Below are 22,024 nucleotides of genomic sequence, written 5' to 3'. Positions count from 1 at the left end.
CAATTGGACAGGGGCCAAATGCTTCCAAAGATTTTGCACCTGGCGGTGTGGCCCACACCTTGTTGAATCTGTCACAAAAGGTTTGATGTACCACAGCGTGGGCCTCCATGCAAGGGCCTTGACCCACAACTGCCCCGAAGTTCAAAGGGCCTTGCCCCCTTGGACAGAAATTTGGCTGGGATGGTCTTGGCTGCCCACCAGGCTTCTTCCATACTTCCAGCAGGCCCTGGAATAACCACATGGAGGCTGAAATCATTCCCCGCCCTCCTCATTATCCTTCAAATGTGAACCAATGTGCCTTTGTTAACAAAGAGCTTGCCAGCTAGGCGTGGAATCGGAAACCCTGCCAAGGCAAAATCCTGGCAACAAGGGCAGCCCCAGGGGGCAGCCAACTCTGCTTTGGGACAAGCCTGCTGGGTGAAAGAAAGAAAAGGGGTGGGGCGAAGACAACAGAGCGCTTCCTGGAACGCCAAAAGACAAGGTATTCTCAGGGCCCACAGCTATATTCTCGTGAAAGTGCCTTGAGAGAGAGGGTTTCCCTTGCCTCTTCCAAAAGGTCCCACTATACCCCTCGCCCAAAGCCGAGGGCCAACAGCTACCAATTATCTACAGCTGCAAACGCTTTTTAATGCGGCAGTTACGAGAACAAGCTGGGATATCACCATTTCAAATGTCAGGCACCAATTTTTGGGGAGCCCCCATCTCTTGGCCCCAGGCGCCACCACCTGCAATGTCAGGATGGCCAACCTTATAAGGCTGCTGCAAGGAACACTGCAACAAAGTACTTCGGGGAAAGCCAGGAAAAAGTGCTATGTACGTCTACCATTACATCCTTCCAGACTATAATCCTCTTTTTCTCTCCCATCCTGGCTGCCCGCCCCATATCATAATGGGGAAAATTCAAGGACTACCACACCTCAAAAGGCTCCTCAGCTCAGCTCCTTGCAATGATTTCCTCCCCCCCCCTCACATATATACAAGAGAAGCAGGATTAAAGGGGAGACACCCCAGTGAGCCAGCCCTGCAGGTGCGAATGCTTCTGGGACTCTGTTTAAACTGTTATGCAAATGACTGACCTACATGAGAGCAGCTGGTGCATTTCAATGACAAAAGAGGGAATTCTGGGCTCAGCAACCCACAGAGCAAACAAACCCTGAGTGGTGGCAATTAAGCTGAAAGAGATGCAAAACTACAAAGGGTTAAAACACTAAAAGCTACCCTCCCCCTTTTCTTTTCCTACCACCCCCTGTGCAAGCCAGCAAGCAGCTTGGCTCCAGGCGTTCAACCTTCACCATTTGGGGTTAGGGCTCCACACCACTGTGGGTGTTCTAAGGCAGGCATCCCCAACCTTCAGCCCTCCAGATGTTTTGGACTACAATTCCCACCATCCCTGACCACTGGTCCTGTTAGCTAGGGATCATGGGAGTTGTAGGCCAAAACATCTGGAGGGCCGCACATTGGGGGTGCCTGTTCTAAGGCACCCAGAAGGAATTTGGGGGAGCCACAGCTACTACTCTCATGCCTCCTCACACCAGACACAAGAGCAGGCTCCCTGTCAAACTGGTTTCCTGAGACAGCGCATTCAGGTTGCTCAGAAGCCACTACAGATGTGCCAAAATGTCTGGTTTGTGTAGGCAAAGACAAGGAATCACACTCTAGGGGTGAGGATCGCACAAGCATCTGAAGCAAGGGGTACACTTTGCATGTGAAGGCAGGGTAGGACCCAAACCAACAAATTCAAGTCACAAGAAAGCAGATTCCAGCTAAACATCAGGAATAACTTTCTGTGTAAGAGCTGTTTGACAGTGGAAGGGTCTCCCTCAGGAGGTAGCAGACTCTTCTTCCTTGGAGGTTTTAAGCAGAGGTTGGATGGCCATCTGTCATGGATGCTTTAGCTGAGATTCCTGCATTGCAGGGGGTTGGACTAGGTGACCCCAGGAGTGCCTTCTAACCCTATATTTCTAGGATTCATCGGCTTCCAGTTTGCTCCCTATTTCATCTACGTCCAGAAGGTGATAGATTAATCATTACACACAATACACTAAAGGTGTCCATGTGCCTCAAAATGTCACATTTCTAAGGTTATAAACTCATTTCTTGGATATTTCAATAAAAATTTTTACTGGTACCTGCTAGGAAGGCTATTGTGATATAGAACTGATTGGAGAGGCCCTGCTCCAGCTTCCAACTGCAAGTAGGACCTTTCCTGTGGTGGCCCTGTTTTTATAAAACCGTGTCCCAAAGGAAGTTGACAATATTCAGAAAGCAAGTTGAAAGGGTGGCGCAGTTTTCAAAAATGGAGCTGTCCTTGGTATGCCCTTACTTTGCTGATGTGAATGTTCACGATTTCAGCTGCTTGCGCATAATAAATAATATAACATGGAATCAAGCTCCTGTCCGTCCACAAAGCAATATGCCCAGGTATAGCTGCCAATACCGCTAAGTAAGAAAAATGCAGTTTGGGGAGATTGATTGTCAGTGAGCTGCACAACAACTGCACCCAACTTGCAGAGGACATTCTGGGTGCTATGACAATGCAGACACACTGGTAGGTGAGTGTGGGGGTGGGATGGCGAGGGAGAGAGAGGCTTCGACACAAAGGCTGAACATGTAGGTCGAGCTGGAGATTAGCACCTGCTGGGAATGGGGTGGTGTTACCATTTATCATTCCAGTTAATGCCCTTTGGAAAACATTTGCTTTGCCCCTTCTTGCCCCCCCCCCCGCCGCCCCTTTTATGGACATATGGCGTCTGAGCCCTCCCCTCTCCCTCACCCGCGACAAGCACAAAAGAGAGAGGCACATTATTCCATAATGCCTACCTGCATGTGACAGGGTGACATGCAAAGCACAGAACCTCCCCTTGTGTAGGCAGAGACACCTTAAGCCTCTTATTATTTCTAATGTCTGGATCCTTTAACAAAAAAAAAAGTGAGCAGAGTGCTTAACAGCCTTTCTGTTGTAGCAACTCAAAAAACCAAGAGCCCTGCAAGGTTGCTTGCTGCTCCTTCTACCTGACTCTCTGGGAGACCGAAGCCAAGAGGCGGCAGTTTGACAAAACCCACAAATCAGCCCATGGCAGGAGATTGTACTTGAACCCACATCTCAAATCCAATTCCGTGTTCAGGGCTCTCCAAAGGAGATCACGACGGGTGGCGAGGAGCAGAGCTGGCAGTTTCCAATGCAAAGGAGGAGAGGGGGCCAGGAGATAGCAGCCCATCCCGTGGGCTGAGGATGGGACAAGAAATTACAGGTTTTGTTTACAGCAAAGGAAGAACTTCCTAACTTTAGGATTCTTGGACTGCCAGGAAAGTCACTTCTTTGAGGTTTCCAAGAAAAGCATGAACGGGTACCTGCCATGGATTCTGCCATTATAGGATATCCAGTAGAACCAGCGCACTACCAACACCATTTTCTTTTGTGTTTAAAAGTGACAGGAAGAGAGGCAGACAAGAAGACAGGCTGCCTTACAGTGAGTCCAGCTATTGGTCACCCAGCTCAGGACTGTCTATATCAGGCATGGCCAAACTCGGCCCTCCAGATGTTTTGAGACTACAATTCCCATCATCCCTGACCACTGGTCCTGTTAGCTAGGGGTGATGGGAGTTGTAGTCCCCAAACAACTGGAGGGCCAAGTTTGGCCATACCTGGTCTACACTACTCTCTCCAAGGTTTCAGAGGGTTGACATTCCTCAGCCCTATCTGGGATGCTGAGGAGTGAACCAGGGACCTTCTGCATGTGAAACAAACGGTCTGCCACTGATCAACCACCCTTTCCCCGCGGGGGAAAAAGGCACAAGTGGATTCTATCTTGCAGGATGGGCTTACTGATAAGTCCTGGATTTGAAAAGGCTGGAGACTAGATGGCCCATGTTGCAAGGACACAAGAGAGAAAGAGAGATCTGTAAATCAAAGAATCATAGAGTTGTAGAGTTGGGAGGGACCCCCAAAAGTCATCTAGTCTATCCCCCTGCAATGCAGGAATCTCAGCTGAAGCATCCATAACAGATGGCCATCCAACCTCTGCTTGAAAATCTCCAAGGAAGGAAGGTCCACAACCTCCACTGTTGAACAGCTCTTTCAGCCAGAAAGTTCTTCCTGATGCTTAGCTGGAATCTCCTTTCTTATAACCTGAAGCCACTGCTTCGAGTCCTACCCTCCAGAACAGGAGAAAACAAGCTTGCTCCATCTTCCACGTGACAGCCCTTGAGTGCCATGGAATCAAACAATATTAAGATTTTATAGATGGTGAACATGCCCAGTTCCACAATGTGGGCCCACTTCAACTTGTCAGCAGGATGCTCACAGCTGCCATGTTGGAACCAGGACTTGTTAAGTTGGGCGTCCCAGTGACACACCATCTGGCCGTGGGAAGGGTGTAGGGAAATCAAGCAGAATCCTCCTCCCCCAGCTATTTTCTTCTCCTTTGGCGCTGCAAGATACCATGTGAGTGCAGCTCCTTGGGAAAGCGAGCATGTGGGCACACGGAAGCCGAAAAGGCATCTCAGCCTGGCTCTGCCAAGCTCCTCTTGCTCACTCACTCACTCACTCACTCGCATGGCCAGGGCAGCTGCAGTTCAGGGATGGAGCTTTTGCTCTGCCTACAGAATGTACTGGGTTCAAGGTACACAGGGGTGGGGAAATCTCAGAAGCAGATGCACGAGGGTGCAGTGGCTGAATACGTTCCTCAAGGGGTTGGGGGGCAAGGCTTCAATGTCCCTGCCACTACCCTCGAATAAGCAAACCACAAAACCTTATGCACAATAGGGGACATTTCACCCATTTGGTCAATCTCCACAGTTTAGATGGGTTGGAGAATTCATCATGTCTTGGCGCAGAATCTGGACTGCTAGGGCAGTGAATTTTATTTTCTTCAATGTCAAGTACAGTGTCATTCCTAGAAATCCGATACTTGCATTTCAACAGCAACCCTTGGCAGCTTGCACCGCCTGGGCTCTGGGAACCTTGTAGAGGTGCCTTTGAACAGGAGTCCTTTTTCCGCAGGCTGCTTTGCTTCCCCAGAGGACGAGGAAGAGACTGATCAGGGTAGGCAGCTCCTACATTTAATTTCCAAGCACAAGAGAAGCTTCTTTTGTTCTGAGCAAGACGTGGGTGCAACTTTTCCACATTTAGGAGCCTTAGATCACCAGGAAGACAAAGATCTCAAAGATCTGGAAAATGTCTTATAGAGTTCTGGGATCAGACCAGGAGCTGGGCTATCTGAGCACAATGCAAGCAGAGCTGAGCTCCCTTTCCTGCCCAGACCAGCTGCTTCAAGGCTGGAGGTAAGTTCACAAGTGGATGGCAAACACTCTCTTCTCTATAATTCAGTGCAAAATGCTGCCTTGTGTGGGTCTGGAAGCTGAGCCCAGAATGCCTAGGGCAGATGCAGGCCTTAATCTAGAGAAGCTGAGAGGAGGGCCAGTGCTGAGCACATTGGGCTCAGAAAGAGCTTTTGGCCTTGGGAATCTTGAGAGGGGGACTCCAGCTCTTATGTCTCCTGGTTGTTGCATCTCTAGGGCAAGGGTGGGGAACCCTAGCCATGGGGGTCAAATGCAGCCCACCAGGCTTCTCTTTGGTCCTCAGGACTCTCCCTAGGCCACACTCCTTCAATTACACTGTTGCCTCTTTCCTTGCTTGGATGGAGAGCAAGGTGAAGGACCCCTGGACAGTTATTTCCAGTCAAAGGCGACTATGGGGTGTGGCGCTCATCTTGCTTCTGGCCGAGGGAGCTGGCGTTTGTCCACAGACAGCTTCCCAAGGTCATGTGGCCAGCATGATTAAACTAAGGTTACCAGACACTCCCGTTTCCCTGGGACAGTCCCCAGATTTACAAATTAGTCCCCTGACAAAATCCATCTATTTAGTAGGAAGTTGAAAAGTGTCCCCGGATTCATTGAAGAAAATCTGGTAACCTTAGATTAAACCGCTTCTGGCACAATGGAACACCATGACGGAAGCCAGAGCACACGGAAACACCATTTACCTTCCCACCGCAGTGGCACCTATTTATCTACTTGCACTGGTGTGCTTTCGAACTGCTAAGTTGGCAGAAGCTGGAACAGAGCAACAGGAGCTCACCACCGTCATGCAGATTTGAACCGCCAACCTTCTGATAGTCCATCCCAAGAGGCTCGGTGGTTTACCAGTGTTCCCCAACCTTGGGTCTCGAGCTGTTTTCGGACTGCAATTCCCATCATCCCTGACCACTGGTCTTGTTAGCAAGGGATGGTGGGAGTTGTAGTCCAAAAACAGCTGGAAACCCAAGGTTGGAGAACACTGGTTTAGACCACAGTGCCACATGCTGGATGGGAAGCAGAGATCTGTGTATGCGGGCAGAACAGAGAGAAACCTCTGGTTTGCTGTGACAGGATTGTATCCTACTGTACAGAGATTAAGAGCCACATCTGTTGCTGTGCTCACCTTCGGCATTTGGTCCTCGGAAAGTTGCAAAGGAAATGTGGCCCTCGGGCTGGAGAAAAAAGAACACCTACAACCCTTCCCTAGAGTGCATGAGGAAACCAAGAAGCTGCCCTAAGAAGGTCAATGGAAATGGGGCTTTGTGAGATCATCCCACCCCTATACAACCCTCTGAAAGGGCTCTTTTTCATTGCAGAAGAACTTGTCCCAAGCACTTCTGGGCAACCATGTGATTTAACTGGACCTCTGAGAGTGATCGGAGTTTAGACCTCACTCTCAGTTCCTGTTAATGCCACATGAAGCCATCACTTCCATTGTGATTCAGCCCATGAAGTCATCCTCAGCCCACACTGGTTGGGAAGAAGAGGGGCTTCCCCTCCTAAAGTACATACAAGGCTGTGTGTGTGTGAAAGATGTCTCTGCTATGTGTGGCTCACGGATATCTTGGCTGTTCCTTAATATATTCTCCATCACAATCTACTAGGTCAACCAAGAGAGATCACATGTCTAGAGAGGATGTCTTAATGACTGCTCCACCTGCCCAAAAAACTGGGGAGCACCCTTCCAACAGAGGCTTGCTAAAGCCTAGGCCTGAGACTTAGCTGAACTCTCTGCATCCCAAGGTTTGGGCTGTTAAGAACTGCAAGATAAAATGCCTCATTGCCTTACCACACCTGCTTAATCCAGGCCCATAAAATGAACAGATCTGGGTTTATAACAGATGTGCACAAAGTGCAATCTTATTCATGCTTACTCAGAAGTAAGCCCTGCTGTGCTCAAGCAGGATTATTATTAGGTAAGTGAGCATACAATCACAGCATTAAGCTCTTAGGGCAGCCTTTGCCAACCTGGAGCCCTCCAATTTTGTTGCTCCCAGCATCACAGAGCTGTTCCAGCCATGGCTGCTGGGAACTGTAGTCCAAAAGAACTGTAAGGGGCAACTGTCTTTAGGGACAAGGCAAGATTAAATACTCAGAACAGTGCTGTATGTTTAAATTACTATCGACAAGGAGCCCTGTTGGTGGACCAGATTCAGAATGGAAATAAAGACACATACAAGGAACCGGCTTTTGCTTGTGGTTCACGATAAGCCGTGCCTGCTGCAGAAGGGATCCAGGCTTGCAAAGGTTAAAGCCAGAGCCAGCTGACACTGAGTCCACAGGGTGCAAAGTGCCACTGAATCTGAGCCACCGCTGCAATTCCCTGCATGCTTCGGAAGGGAAAAACACTGCACTGAACGACCCCCACACCTCCAGGGATCCTTGGGCTGCAGCCTGGTTAACTCCCCTCTGCATCTCATCTGCTTTTCCACACACACACACACCCCTTTCTCCGGAGAGGCTGCAGCAGAGAGTGGCTCCGGCTCCCCATTACGGGAATCCTAAGAGATGGTGCTGGCGGAGTCCACGTGAGCCGGCTCCCGGGAGCAAGCACGTGTATCTGTACGGATGAGCAGGCAGCGCGCAAGAGCGGCGCTGGGTGTTCCTACCCGGAGGCTGTCCTCCCTTTCCCTAGCCTGCTCTTCTGCTCACTCTAGTTAAAATAAAAAGCAGGGGATAAAAATAAGTCAAACGCCTAAAAATACAAAACACACACACACACACACACACAAAAAAAAGCACTTCGCTTTCCGCGCAATAACTGGGTCAAGCCAGCTTTGCGGCGTCGCGGGCGAGCAACCCAGCAAGCCTTGTGGGGTTGAGGAGTCACTTCAGTGCTCCCTCCTGAACCACACACCTGCTCCCTATAACCCCCAGCTGGAACCATCTGTCAGCTAACAGCCCTGCCCCGCAGCCATCCCCTTTGCGCTTCTCCCCCCCCCCCAGCTGTTTTGCTTGTGCGGCAAAGTGTAACTTTAACGCAAACACACATCCCACCGGCCGGCCCCCTGCTCCAAACCCAAGCAGCACAACAACAAGAAGCACCCAAGAGGGCAAAACCCCAAGGCAGTTCTGCCTGGCGAAGAAGAGCCCCACTCACTGCCTCTTTTTTGAAGAAGGCGGCTATTGCTGGGGAGGTGCAAGAGAGCGCAGGCTGAGAAAGGGGCAGGGGGGGCAAGTTTGCACCAAACAGCATTACTACCAGGCACACCGTGAGCGGAACAAGACCAAAGGTCCATCAGGAGACCAGACTTGCTTCTGAGACAACCTACAGCATTAAACACCAACCCCAGCAGGAAACCAATACAGAAAGAGCTGCAGAGCTTATGTTCCATCTATCCCTCAGCTGACCCACGTGACTATTGCCAGTTAGATGAGATAGGGATCTTTTAAACATGAGGATTGCTTGTGTGAACACGAGTCTAGTCAAAAACACTGCTGAGCGACTCAGACGTCTCTGACAGCTGATGGAAGGAGCTGCAATAGCAGTGAGGAACATGATCTGAGGAGTCTCTGGCTCAAATCTAGCATCAGCCGCAAACTCTTTTCTGGAAAGCTTGGACTGCAACTCTCTGCAGCCTTGTCCAGCCTTGCATGGTTCTTGTAAGGATTACTGTGATAATTCTGTACTGTTTTAATGGCCTTTTAAAAATGGGATTTATATTGCTGCTCACCAACCTCATATTCTATGAGAGGATGGTATACAACAAAGAATACGAGGGCTTCGAGCACACTCTATAAATGCTATTATTCGGGACCAATGGTGATTCACTGTAAAGGGCTGAGGGTAGCCATTCTGCAAGGAAGGGCACTGACCTTAACTAGGAACCGTGCTGCAATGGTTTACTCATTTATTTGAGGCATTTCTACCCTGCTTTCCAATGTTCAAGGTGGCTCTGCATGCTTGATGGCTTAGAATGCTCTACTCTCTGTAGAGCAGGAAGAGATCAGCCTGGTTAAGTAGGGAAAGGGGCAGAGGCAATGGTTCAGTGACAGAGAATACACTTTGCATGACTTAGAAGGTCCCAAGCGCAGTCCCTTCAGTTAAGAAGGATCTTGGGGATAGCAGGGCTGGGAGAAACCCCTTCTAAAAGGACCTGAAGAGCAGCTGGAAGTGAGACTGGACACTACTGGGCAAGGGTGGTCAATGGCTTGACTCAGGATATGAAGGCTTCATATTCAGGAAGAGAAGCAAAACACTGGGAGCTGCCTTAAAAAGAGTGAGGCCACTAGTCCATCAAACTCAGGAGTGTCTTCACTGGCTGGCAGCTGCTCTCTAGGGTTCCAGACAGGGGTCTCTCCTGGCCTTACCTGAGAAATCATAGAACAGAACTGTAGAGTTGGAAGGGGCCCTGAGGGTCATCTAGACCAACCTCCTGCAATGTAGGAATCTGGCCACAAGATGCTGTGGATTGAACCTGCGACCTCCTCCATGAGGAACAGATATTCCACCACTGTGCTACGGCCTTCCCCAAACTGTTTGTCAGGAACCGGTCACTTAACCAATTTTGGCCAATGGCTACTATAGAAATGTTGGAATCCACCCTTGAGCCACACCTATGAGGTTCTCTACAGCTGTGGAAAGCTCAGAGCCACACACAGAAAGGCTGAGCTCCAGTCGCTCTCCACTCCCAAGTCTAGCAAGGCCCTAATGGATGCTAGGTAACCTTCTGCTTCCTGCTGCTGCAACAATCTCAGGAGCAGCACGCTCACATTTCACAGTTCTCCTGCATGTTGGCTAAGATTTTTAACCAAATTTGCCCACCCCATGTAAAAACTCCAGAGCAGTGATCTCAGCGTCTTAGAGAAAAGGTTCTGCTCTAGCAGCTTTCCAGATTTTACTCAATAATTTAGGGCAATGGAGTAGAGAAGAAAAAAAAGGACAGGGAAAAGAGTGAATCGGCTGCCTGCCCCCCCCCCCACCGTGTGCCCCAGGGGCTCACAGAGCATGTTCGCATCCTTGTTATATAACGGTGGGTTACGTCACTTTCTGAGGCACAGCTTGGCGTGCCAGGCACACAGAGCTTCCTGCTCTCTGAATGAAAACCCGGAGCCTGCACACATCAGCCACCCTGTCTCAGCAGCCAAGACAAGATGCAGCTCCCCGTCCAGGGGCCCCGATTCTGGGTCCAAGGTCAGCATCATCTGGATGAAGAGGGTCTGTGGGTGCCCAGGGCAGTCAGAGGATGGTGCCCTAAATCCATCTTTATTTAGTCAGGGGTCTCTGGCAGCAGCAATTCTACTCTGCGCTGAACACTTGAGAGACCACCTTATCCCATTAGTCACAGTCTTCTGCGTATTTCCTCCATAAAGTCCCCAAAATGTCAGAAGCCCACTCCACAGCGACTTGGAGCAAGCCTTTCAGGGTGGCTGCTGCTCTTGTTCTGTGGATCAGTATTCCTGTCAAGATAAGATAGGCACCCACTATCTGTATTTTCCGGAAACTGCTGAAGACATTCTGTTTCAACAAGTTTTCCCAGCTAGATGAAAGGTCTTTGCCTTAGGTGTTGATTTTGTGTTGCTTTTAAATCTATACTTTGCTGTTCTTGTGCTTTTTTTAAAAAAAATGTTTTAGCTGTTTTTAAGGATATGTCTGTAAACTGCCTTGGGACATATATGTGGAAAACAATTCAGAAATTAATAAATAATATAATAGCAGTGGTTTCCCCCCCACACACAGACAGACAACACACACAGGGAGAGAGACAGAGAGAGGCCTTCGCAAGGCTCACAGAACTAAATGCATTCTCGTTCACCGAACCCTCCTCTCTGTCCACACAGAAAATAAATTAATTTGTGCAAAAATTCAACAACCTAGCCCAGGAAAATCAGGGGCCCCAAACCAAGGCTAAGAACCAAAGTGAGGGGGTGAAAAGTTAAGGTCTGTAAATGTTCTTTTTCATCCTTCACATTTTCTGAGGCAGGAATGCTATTTGGGAAAGGAAATGGTTGGGGGAAGTCATTCCATTGGCATTTCCTGAAGAGCTCGGCAGAAAACCCTCCCACTTCCGAAATCAACTTGGGTGGCTGCCAAACCTGGGAAGAGAGCAGAGACCGAACAATCCCATCTTTCTGCCTGCAATTACCTGCGGCTGGCGACTAAGGCTTCCCACTGTCTCAGTCAGCGGCAAATGGGTTTTCCTGGGAAACCAAACTCAGACTCCCCAAAGAGGCTGGGGGGGGGGGCAAAAGACCTGCACAGAATTGCACAGAATTCTTGGGTTCAGTCTCAGTCTACAGAAGAGCTTTAGCAAGGGGTGACTTGGTATGTTCTAAATTTGGAACCCACTGCATGAAAACTGCACTGTCGTCCAGGCACATAATGATTATCAATCAGGACAATTCTGAGTTTGCAGAGAGACCAAAGCTCTGAGCTGCTACTCAGCACTGAAGGTCCAGGGGGCTGAGCGGACACTTGCAAGAGCAGCACAGATAGCAGGAACAACCTTGCACAGGTGGCTAATAGAAGCTTGGACAAACAGTCACTAAGAATGGTTGCAATTGATAGGAGGTTTGCTTCCAAGTCACCTCCTAGTGAGACTATCGGCTCTTGCAAAATCAGACACATCAGCTGTAAGATGATGCTATAACTGTCCAGGGGTCGGTCTGACATCAACAGCAATGTCAGCCCTCGGCTATTGTGCCCACCCCTGCTCCCAGTTTCCAAGCCTTTGAAGAAACAAAATAGTTAACCTTCCCAAAGAGCTGATGAGGTGAACGAAGAAGAAACCGGTAACAGTAAAACTAGGATTCTTTTGCTGCCACGAAGACTCCCAAACTGCTGGCCTCTCAGGTAATGAATGTCCAGGATCTTTTCTAGCTAAGACCTGAAAGGAGGAAGTGGAAGGGGGAACCTACTGGACAGGATGCAAAACCCACCTCCAGGAATCTGCACCAAGGCACCACCTTGCAGGAGTGCCAGCAACTCTGCCTGGGTTAACAAGCTGATCCGTTCCCAGTAACATCCAAGTGGTGATTTCTCAACCCACAGCATGACCATTGCTGCACATGATGTGTGCAGTTGCCATGTGCCAGAATAGAAGTGGCTGCATTTTATTGGCAAATGAGTCAGCTCTTTGACTTGCAAAATTGCGATGTAAATTGGTGAGTCTTAACGCTACAGGTGTGCCCCGTCAAACAAGTTGCATTCATGCTCCAAACATCCGTGCCAGGCAGACCAACTCCATGGCTGACAAGAGAGACATAAAGGCAAGCAGGCATGCGGATTCTCCCCAAATCGGCATGCCAGGATTAAATGAATTGGTTCTGGTGACAACATTAAACAAACTGGACGTTCCTGACAGAACAGTCTAAGTTGTGCAGAATATGGTTAGAAGGTGTGAACGTTGGGAGTTCATCTTGCTACAGTGCCTGAAATCACAGACACACCTTGTGCATACCTTCCCACATACCAATGAAAACAGAAAAATCACCTATGCACCAAAAAAAAAAAAAAACCCCACTCTGCCCACACACCAGTTGCCTTAGAGGACTGAGCTTACAATAGGCAACTGAGTTTTACCTGCACAGATTTAATTATGCATTGTACATTTGTATCCTGCCTTTCCTCCAAGCAACTTAAGGCAGCAAATGTGGTTTTCTTCCCATTTCATCTTCATAGTGACCAAGAGGCGGCTTGGTATGTTCCAGTTTGGAACCCACTGCATGAAAAATGCACCATCAAGACCATGGGTGCCAATCTGTCTTGCATTCCTAGTCCAATCCTCTAAACCCAGCCTTTCCTCAAGCTGGCGCCCTCCACATGACAGCTCCCATTACAGATACAGGGGTGGGGTTGCTGTTTTTATTTGATACTATGGTAAGTATCTTTGTGTTTTTATACTGTAAACCGCCCTGTGGTCTTCGGATGAAGGGCAGTGTAGAAATTTTATTAAAAAATTAAAAATTCCTGACCACTGATTGGTCTTGCTGACTGAGGATGTTGGGAGCTGTCATCCAAAGGTTGTTCTAACCCCTACACCACACTAGTAGCGGCCATGGGCACACTGTTAACACCAGAACTGACCACTGTTCCCTCACCTTCACTTTCCAGTTGCTAGATCTAGGATTGATCCACCCTCTCAGGCTTTTTAAGCCTGCCAGATAGCTTGCTTTACTGCTCCAATGCCCATGTACTCCTCCTACAGACCATCCATGACAACAGACCATTTCCTGTTACATACCAAAATCCAGCCTTGGGCACCAAAGGGATCCCACCTCCCTCACCTTACTAAGAAGGCCAAAAATGCTTCATGCGACGTCCGCAAAGGCAAGGGAGGAGAAAGACCAGGAGAGCGCTGGGGACCCCTTGCTGTCTACCTCACACACACACCCCTCCCAATGTGCCTCTGTTTATCTACAAAATTTCCAGAGTAACTTTCATCTCCTGAAGACTGATCAAATAAAGGCATTGTCCCACCCGCTTTGAAGTGTGCTGCTCCTCAAGCCCTCTCCAAAGATACTTTCCAAGACATAAAATGCTGAGCGACTCTGGGGAATGCGCAGGAACACACGGAGCCTGCTCCCTGCCAGGGGCAGGCCTGCCAGAACATGCAAGCCTCTCTGTGGGTCTTTCTCGCAAGCTACGCCCTTTCCACAACAGCATTGTTTGAAAGGGCCAGGCAAAGGCTGCTCCCCAGGCCCCAAGAGAGCGCTAATCCCATGCTAACAAGGCTACGGCAAGAGCAGGGAGAGAAGTGCACATTGGCTGAAGGCTTACAACAGGGCAGCCAGTTCAGGGCCAGTGTGAGGGGGGGGGGGGGGAGAACAGAGCTCATCTCTGGAGGCCAGAGATTTTCCAGGCTGCAAGGACAATCAGGAAGTTAGCATAGGGCCAATCCAGCCGCTTCTATTACTGTTAGCAAAACGCCCCTCATTCAGACAGGAGGCTTGTGGGTAGGAAGGGGGCTTGTGTACTGCAAATAAATGAGCAAGTGAGTAAAGCGCACCTGTGTGCAATCTGCACGGAGACACTACTGACCCTTCTGTGAGATCACTGTCAGGGACAGAATCACAGAATTGTAGAGCTAGAAGGCGCCCCAATGGCCATCTAGGCCAACCCCCTGCAAACGCATCCCTCAATAACGAAGACTCAAATCTTCTAACTGCACAGTCCTGCCATGTGTTTCTCGGTCACTCTAGAGCATGACAGCTTATTGCTACTGATTGCTACCAGAAAAATGCCTGCCATGATGACTGGAGGACTGTGTACTTGGCTGCTTACTGGAAGCTCCCAGTCATCACACAGGCCAGCCCACTCAGGGCCAGGAGGGATGGCTGCATTGCTCTCCCTTCAACAGTCTTCCTGATGTGACTTTTTCCCAGGGCAAACAACCATTTATAAAATTAAGGGGTGTATACTAAGACAACAGGAAGTAGGGGACCAAACCTGCTCCCCAGCACTGGTGAACTGAGTTCCTGGCAACCAAGCCCACCACTATCAATATAGTCCATCCTGAGTTTGGGTTCCTGGTCACAATGGAGAGCAACAGCAAGTGGAATAAAATGCTGGGAAATAGATGCATTTGCATCCTTCCAGGAGTGCCAAGAATAATGCACGGACTTCATAACAAACACATCGGGGGGGGGGGGGGGAGAGAGAGACACCAGCCACATTTCCAGAGATCTGAACCCAGCTCTTCCTGCTCCAAGTCAATCCTCTGTCCACAACATTCACCGGTTCTTAATTTGCCAAATGCCTTCTAGTCACTGCAGCCTCACTTGCAATAATTCTGCAAGGCAGGTAATGAATATTATTCCATTTTTACAGATGAGGAACAGAGGCCAAGAGCAACATGCCCAAGACCACACATGTTATTTTACTTTTCATTTAGTACTTTTCCATCAAAGCTATCTCCAGTTGGTTCATGTTAGGGGTGGGGACTCAAGCTGTCTGTTCTGGATCCAGGTGCAATTATCTGATCCATTGGATCTCAGTAATTCCATGATATGTGATGGGAGTCTAACCTTATTAGTGTTAGTATGTTAGAGAAACTGGATGACTCTCTCTCTCTCAACTTGACCTACCTCACAAGGTAGCTGTGAGGATAAAATAGGTGGGGATCATATGCCACAACTTAAGCTCCTTGGAGGAAGCATGGAGCAAACATCAAAGAAAGAAAGAAAGAAAGAAAGAAAGAAAGAAAGAAAGAAAGAAAGAAAGACAGACAACTATTCTGCAGTACTGAAAAAGTTATCCCCATGGACATGATGGTCCATAACCTTTCTGTGGCCACCATTATCTACTTCCCCACCTTGCACCATTCATTTCCACCAGCAGAACTATGTAACAATACCAGAATAGTGAAGGAGAATCTAGGGAGACAACAATGTTGAGATCTGAGCAGCAGGAACCAGTGGGTGTGCACCCCAGAGCAATTCTGCCCCTCCTACAAATGCTGAACAAATATTTGCCCAAACAATGCATTTGTCCTTAGACATAAAAAAAGGGAAGACTCCCAGCAGGCGGTATTAGCTGAGTTGTGGGGGAGGGGAAGGGGGATCTCAGCCTCCCAGAAAGCCAGGGCCAGTGACTTTCCATCAGCGATTTAATCTAAATCCCTCCGGGGAGTTCGTTTACAAAATCAGATTACATTATCGCCTCGGTCTCCAGGATACAGCCCAATCGTCACCAGAGCGACAGGGATATGGAAATCTCCATTGGACCAAGGACTAATCTTGGGAGCTGGAGGGAACCAGGAGAAGAGGAGAGAAGAGAACAAGAGATGGGGCCAGCCCCCAAGATGGCCTTAAGAGGAAGAGGAACCAGTCGGGTCAGTTTGGGCAGACACACCCCAGGTTGTGCCCCCAGGACGACTGCATTCCCAGCATTCCTGAGTAATACCCCCTCCCCACGCTCTCTCTAGTTGTCTCTCAGTTTTCTCAACACTCACCCTATCCAGCCTGCATCCAAAACTGGATTTCACTCCATGAGCCCATTAGATTTTATCCCTTGCTTGCTGCATTTGCATCTGGGTAGCTGAGAGCCGCCACACACAGCCTTGAGTGGTACTTAGAAGTAAATTCCCAAGAAGTGAGCATTAACCCACCAGGAGCTTTGTTTAGGTTCAAACCCAAGGATGTAGACAATTCAGCAGGTGGGACCTTGAGTGAAACAGCCAGCAGCTGATTTTTAACAAGGATGTATTTTCAACTGAGCCAGCAACACCGCCAGATGCAGGGAAAAGGGCTCAATGGCCCCCTTGGTGTGAGCAGCCGCGGAGACTGGGTCAAGGGTCTCCCGTTATTCTGCATCACAGCTACTGGGAGTGAGCAGCTGAGAGACGTCACTGGAGGATTCTGCCAACGCGTCTGCTGCTGATCACTCTCCGAGGGGAAGAGGGCATTAAAGTGTCCTTAGCAGATGAGACACAAATAAAGAGGGCTGGGGGAGGGTATGCCAGGGGTCCAGATGGGGAGTCTGACTGAGCCTCCAGTGACCCACCCCTACTTTAACATAATGCAACCGCCCTGGAGTTAAAAGCAGCCTTGCTGTTAGCCACTTGCCCATATGCCCAGGCTCCAACTTGGTCACTAATTGCTAGGGCCATTGTTCAGACTGCCCTACTCTGCACAGGTACATGCAGGCAGCCTGGCTAGTAAAACTTTGGGGGTGGGACTAGGAAATAAGGCTGGCCTGTTTACAAGGAAAGGTAAAACTAATTTTCCACCCGTGATGAATGTCAGGAATTTGTTTTGAGTGTTCCAACAAAGCACGAGCTCCTGAGTGGTATGAGAGCTTCCTAAGCCAGCATTGATTTGCAGCAGTTAACCCATGTCTCTCTACCAATTGCACATTCTGGGTGTCACAATCACTGCACAGGGTCTTCCTGTCAAGCAAAGGAAAAACACTAGGGAGTTGCCAGACACTTATGCAAGGCCACACCCAGAGCCACACTAGCTGCTGGCAAATCCCATGACCTAACCTTTTCCATAGCACATTCATGCTTGGGGCAAGCACATTGGCCATGCACCAAACTGCACTCCCTGTGAAGGTGATTATGTGTGGCAACAGAAACAGTCTATTTATCCACAGTTGGGGTTAAGGGAAAAGGAAAAATACAGGTTTGAGTCTAGTCATGACCAGCAGTTGTCTCATCACCCCTTCACTGGGTACCTGTGCCCTGGAAATGCACCTTAATCATGCCAGACAGCAAGATAGGCAAGATGTCAACCAACCTCTTCCTTAACCTCAACAGTCACCCCAGGTTCCAAAGATTAGCTTTGACCCCTAAAGATGAAGAAGGCCCAGGGTGGTACATTTTATCTGAAAGCAGCCTTCAGCCCCTGTCAGGGTACAGGTGGGGTATAAATAGATATATAATAAGGGAATAATAAACTAGAAAAGAAATGGAAAGTAACTTTGAGGCTTTGATTAGTGGGCTATGAAATGCTCTAGTAAACAACAGGATTCAGAGGCAGGCCTGTAGGTGACCTGAACCAAGCCAGCCTGGACGAGAAAAGGAAAGACAGTGGCTAGTACCTATCCAACCACAAAGCTGAGGAAAGGGGTCTTGGTACCATGTGTGTCTACATACTTGGCATTGCAGGGGAGAAAGAACAGGAAACCTAATATCCATCAGGAAGTGTGAAATAGCATGGAACAAAGATACAATATTTCAGCCCTTGGTGGCCATTTCCAGCATCTGGTTATCCAATGTTGTACTGGCACCTTGCCGGAGAAGACACTTGGCGCCTTTCCCCTACTGGTGCCCTCCACATGTTTTGGACTACAGCTTCGATTAGCTCCAGCCCATCAGCATCCTCAAGTTCTGCCTCTGATGCTGCTAGAAATATAAACTGGCCTGTTTCATACTTAAAACTACGAAGGCGACTTTCCCACCACCACCACACCACCGTTTGCCAACTGCTTACCCAGCCGCCATTTTCTTGGATCCACGGGTCCAGGTGGTCCGTCAGGTAAGTGGTCATCCAGCTGACAATCCGTCCCACCAGCACTCGCATCTCCTTGTCGACGCTCTCCACGCACAGGGCCCCTCCGAAGGAGAAAAATGCCACAATCCTCCCCCAGTTCACCCCGTCCCGGAAAAGTTCATTCACCACCTGCTCAAAGCTCTGGTATGCTGTGCCAGGGGTGATGTGGAGCTGGGATGTGAGGTCACTGAAAGCTCTCCGGTACCTCAGTTCAAACTCATCGCCTGCCTCTCTTAGCGTCTGCCTCACGTCCAACCTCGGGCTGTCTTCAAGATCACTGAGGATGCTCGGGTGTCCAGTAGCCCCATTTACTACCGGGCTGGTACTTTGATGCCAAGACGGACTCCCATTGGGGACGCTGTCCATCTCGTCTCTCAACTCAGTCCTGTTCTCGCTGTCCTCCTCCAGCTCATCCCAGCTGTGGCCCCTCTCTGACAGCTTGTAGGAAACAAAGTCTACCACGAGCGCCCTGTTATTGCGTGACATCTTCACACCTGAAGGTGTCTCAGTAAGTCCATGGTCCAGAATGCTAGCCAACCAGCACGTTTACCGAGCGAGGATGCTGCTCCTTTCCATCTTTCTGGCAACCAGAAGAATGCCAAGCAAGAGAGCTTCAAGGGAGAAAGAGCAGAAGGAGAGAGAGGAGGAGACGAAACTGTTAAAAGGACCAGGCTTCCACTCTGTTTTCCTGGCATGCACGTAGCAGCAGTCCCTTACTACTCAGGGAAAGTCATATATTCATGAGCATCTCTGTGGCTCATCCTCAGACTTAGTCATATGAGCATCTGTACAGACAGCCAACTCCCCTCCTCCGGCCACTTCACTTTAACACTAAAGCTGGTCCCAAATCTCATGCACAGGGATCACCCCCCAACAGATGTTTTACCGGGCTCAGGTGCTGCCTGTGAGGTCCTTTCCCCCAAAATTCTGTGCAGCATGGCCAGGACACTCAGTACCCAGGTGGTCTCTCTGCCACATCTGAGATCAATCTTTGGAAGCAAAACCAGCTCTGACCGGAGTGATCCTCCAGCCTGCCAGGCTGGGAAGATGCAGGCAAAGGAGGTTCTGAAAACCCAAGAGGGCTCCCCCTGCCACCTTGATTGAGTGCTGCGGCTCTCCTGCAGCAGCGAAGCATAGAGATCCCTCCCCCTGCATCTCCACCTCCCACCATCCCCGGGATCTAAGCACTTCCTGGTGCTTTTTTTAAAGGGACAAGTACTGGATGAAGCTTCTCGGCTGTATTTGCTTGCTCCCCAACAAGGACCCAGGAATTAACAATCAGGACGCCACCTTTTGCCCCTGGTCAGTAATGTCTCTCAATAGCCTAAAACAAAAGCAGAGAGTAAACCGGGGAGAGAAGTTTGGGGCTTTTTTTAATTAAAAAACAACTTCAGGGAAGGATTAGAAGCTGTTTTCAGGTTGATCACCTTGACTTAGATTTCAAGACCCTGAAAGGTGTGGGGAATTTGATTACACAGCCTCTCCATTTTACACTGGAAAAGCGGCTCGTTTTTCACCCCCTCCCTGCAGCCTGCTCCGGCAGCAAAGTCAAGAGTTTCCTTCTGCCTTCCTGAAATACTAGCTTAAGTACTCTGCGCTGGCTTAAACGTTAACTGCAAAGGGTTGCAGCTGAGGAGCACAGAGGCACAGCAGACCTCAGCCGTTAATGCAGCTCCAAAGCAGAATTCTGAGCACAAACTCCCACCACAAACAGACCCACTTATGGGAATGAGTCATGTATGAGACATATCCCCCAAATTGGAAAGCTCAGGCACGCACAAGGCAAATGACTGCGAAGAACCAGGCAGAGGGGGTGATAGCAGGCTGCAATTGTGCCCGGCATGGCAAAGGATCCAACTTAGTGTTGAATTTGTATGAACAGCCGGTCGGTGGTATTCTCTCTCTCCTGCCCACCCCAACCCTATTTCCTCCTTTGCAGGAGCTGGGAGAGGCAGGGCAGTCACAGCAACATCCCCTTCCTCCTTCCCAGAAGGCCAGCTGGGCAACAATAGCCAGGCTGTCCCCTACTGGGAGATGTGTCAAAAGGAGCTTGTGCAGTACTCACCCCCTGGAGAGGGAGGACGAGCTCAGTTCTGGGAAGTCTTAGGGGAAGGAGGAACCCAGCCAGCCGCTGCGCAGTGAATGTGGCGGAGGAGGCAGCAGCAGCAGGGATAAGTTCCAGGCACTGGCCAACCCGCCTTGTCATCACCATCGCCCCGCCTCCTAAGGGCTGGCCAAACATTCAAGCCAGCCAGCCCCCATTCCCAGATTGTAGGAGGCCTGAAAACATCAAAGCTCAGCAGATTATGAAATCTCCATTCTGTTAATTGAGCCTTCATTCAGGATTTTTTTTTTTTTGCGCGTGCGTGCATGGGAGAGGGGATTTTTGTAGTTAAAATCCCAATTTTTCTACCATTCAGTCTAGCAGCATGGCACAAGCCTGTGTCTAGCACACATCTAGACTCCTTCCGCGTCCATCACAAGGAGGTTATGGGGTCTAAAAACACCCTCTCCCCAATCTTTTATGTTCTTCTCCCGCAGTGCCATCTGAATAAAGGTTAGTCGGAAGCGAGCCCTTCTGAATCCAGCAGGAATTTGCTTCCTGGTAACCCTGAAAGTGCTTTCTGTAGGGTTGTACCGTATGTGGGGAAGTGCGACAGTGGCTTCTTCAAAGGAGAGGTAACTAAATGCCATTTTCACACAACAGACTGAGGAAGAGAAACCTTCATTCTCACCTGGCTGAAGCAAGATTCCCTAACCTGGTGCGCTCCAGATGTTTTGGACAACAACAACAACTCCTATCAGTCCTTGGTCAACTTCCCCAGCCTCCTGAGCCCTTCCTTCCCAGATCCTTACAGCACACAAGCCTCTTCCACTGCTAGGCCCTATGTGGCCTTTTCACTGGACAAAGTGGGTTTTTTTATTTCCCTCCCAGCAGCTGTACTCTTTAACATTTCCGCCTCCCTCTCTCCTTTGCTGGGAAAGCTACACAGGCAGGCTGAAATAAAAGACTCCTGGAGGGCACTCAGTACCTGTGATGCAATCCTGCCAGAGCACTGTAGAGTGGTCCCATGCCTCAAGGGTGGGGAGGCACCTGTGTGCCTGTCCTCCAAGCCTTAGCCAACTGCAAATCATCCTGTCCACCACAATGAGATCATCGAAAGTTAGAGCTGCTAACTCGAACACACACAGAGAGACTTCTCTTAAGACCACCCTCTATCATTTTCTCAGGACCTTCAGCCAAACACCCCGCAGGCTACTGGAATTTGGCAAGATCGGCATCTTTCTTTTCTCTCTCCTCCCCAAACATGCACAGAGCAAAGGGTTTGGCTCTGGACACGCTCACTTGCAGGATGAACTCCTTGTCTGAGAACTGTCTCATCTTGGGGAAAAGGGAAAAGAAAACCAGACTCAAAAGTTAACTGCTGGGCCTTGGGTTCCCCTTGTTCTCTATCAGAGTTCCCCGTGTGCCAGAATGACTTCTTTTCTGCAGGGGTGTGAGAAGCCAGAACATGTTTCCCAAAACTCAAATCAAGAGGTCATGGGTATATCACTTTCTCTTTTTCTTCTCTTTTCCCACCTCTCTGCTAGTTTCAATTGTGCGCTGTCTCAAAACTACATTCAGGGTTATTGTTTGGCCTTGGCAACTCTTGCGCTCATGCTGCTTATCTGCACATGAGATGGATAGAAAAGTGCTAATTAGAAGCTTCATATTGTACTTTTAACTGAGTTTTGCAAGCAATCTGGACACTGGTTCCTGTACATGCATACCCCACTTTGTGTGAGGCTCAAG

General features: G+C 49.3%; 1 protein-coding gene across 3 annotated transcripts in view; it reads right to left on the bottom strand.

Moving 5' to 3' along the window:
• Window positions 1–22,024, bottom strand: part of BCL2L1 (BCL2 like 1) — a 51,616-nt gene that overhangs the window by 25,518 nt on the left and 4,074 nt on the right. Inside the window, exons 1-2 of one of the 3 annotated variants that reach the window (XM_083744743.1) lie at window positions 20,297–20,448; window positions 18,172–18,842 (exon numbers count right to left, since the gene is read on the bottom strand). In XM_083744743.1, coding sequence (XP_083600869.1) covers window positions 18,172–18,717 — 546 coding nt within the window. In that variant the 5' untranslated portion in view covers window positions 18,718–18,842; window positions 20,297–20,448. Of the gene's footprint in view, window positions 1–18,171; window positions 18,843–19,117; window positions 19,336–20,296; window positions 20,449–22,024 lie in introns of those variants that run through there. The other 2 variants (XM_083744745.1, XM_083744744.1) reach the window with 2 other exon arrangements.

Source organism: Podarcis gaigeae, assembly GCF_964106915.1.
Source record: "Podarcis gaigeae genome assembly, chromosome: 6".
NCBI lineage: Eukaryota > Metazoa > Chordata > Lepidosauria > Squamata > Lacertidae > Podarcis > Podarcis gaigeae.
This window is presented reverse-complemented; position numbering and strand designations above follow the sequence as displayed.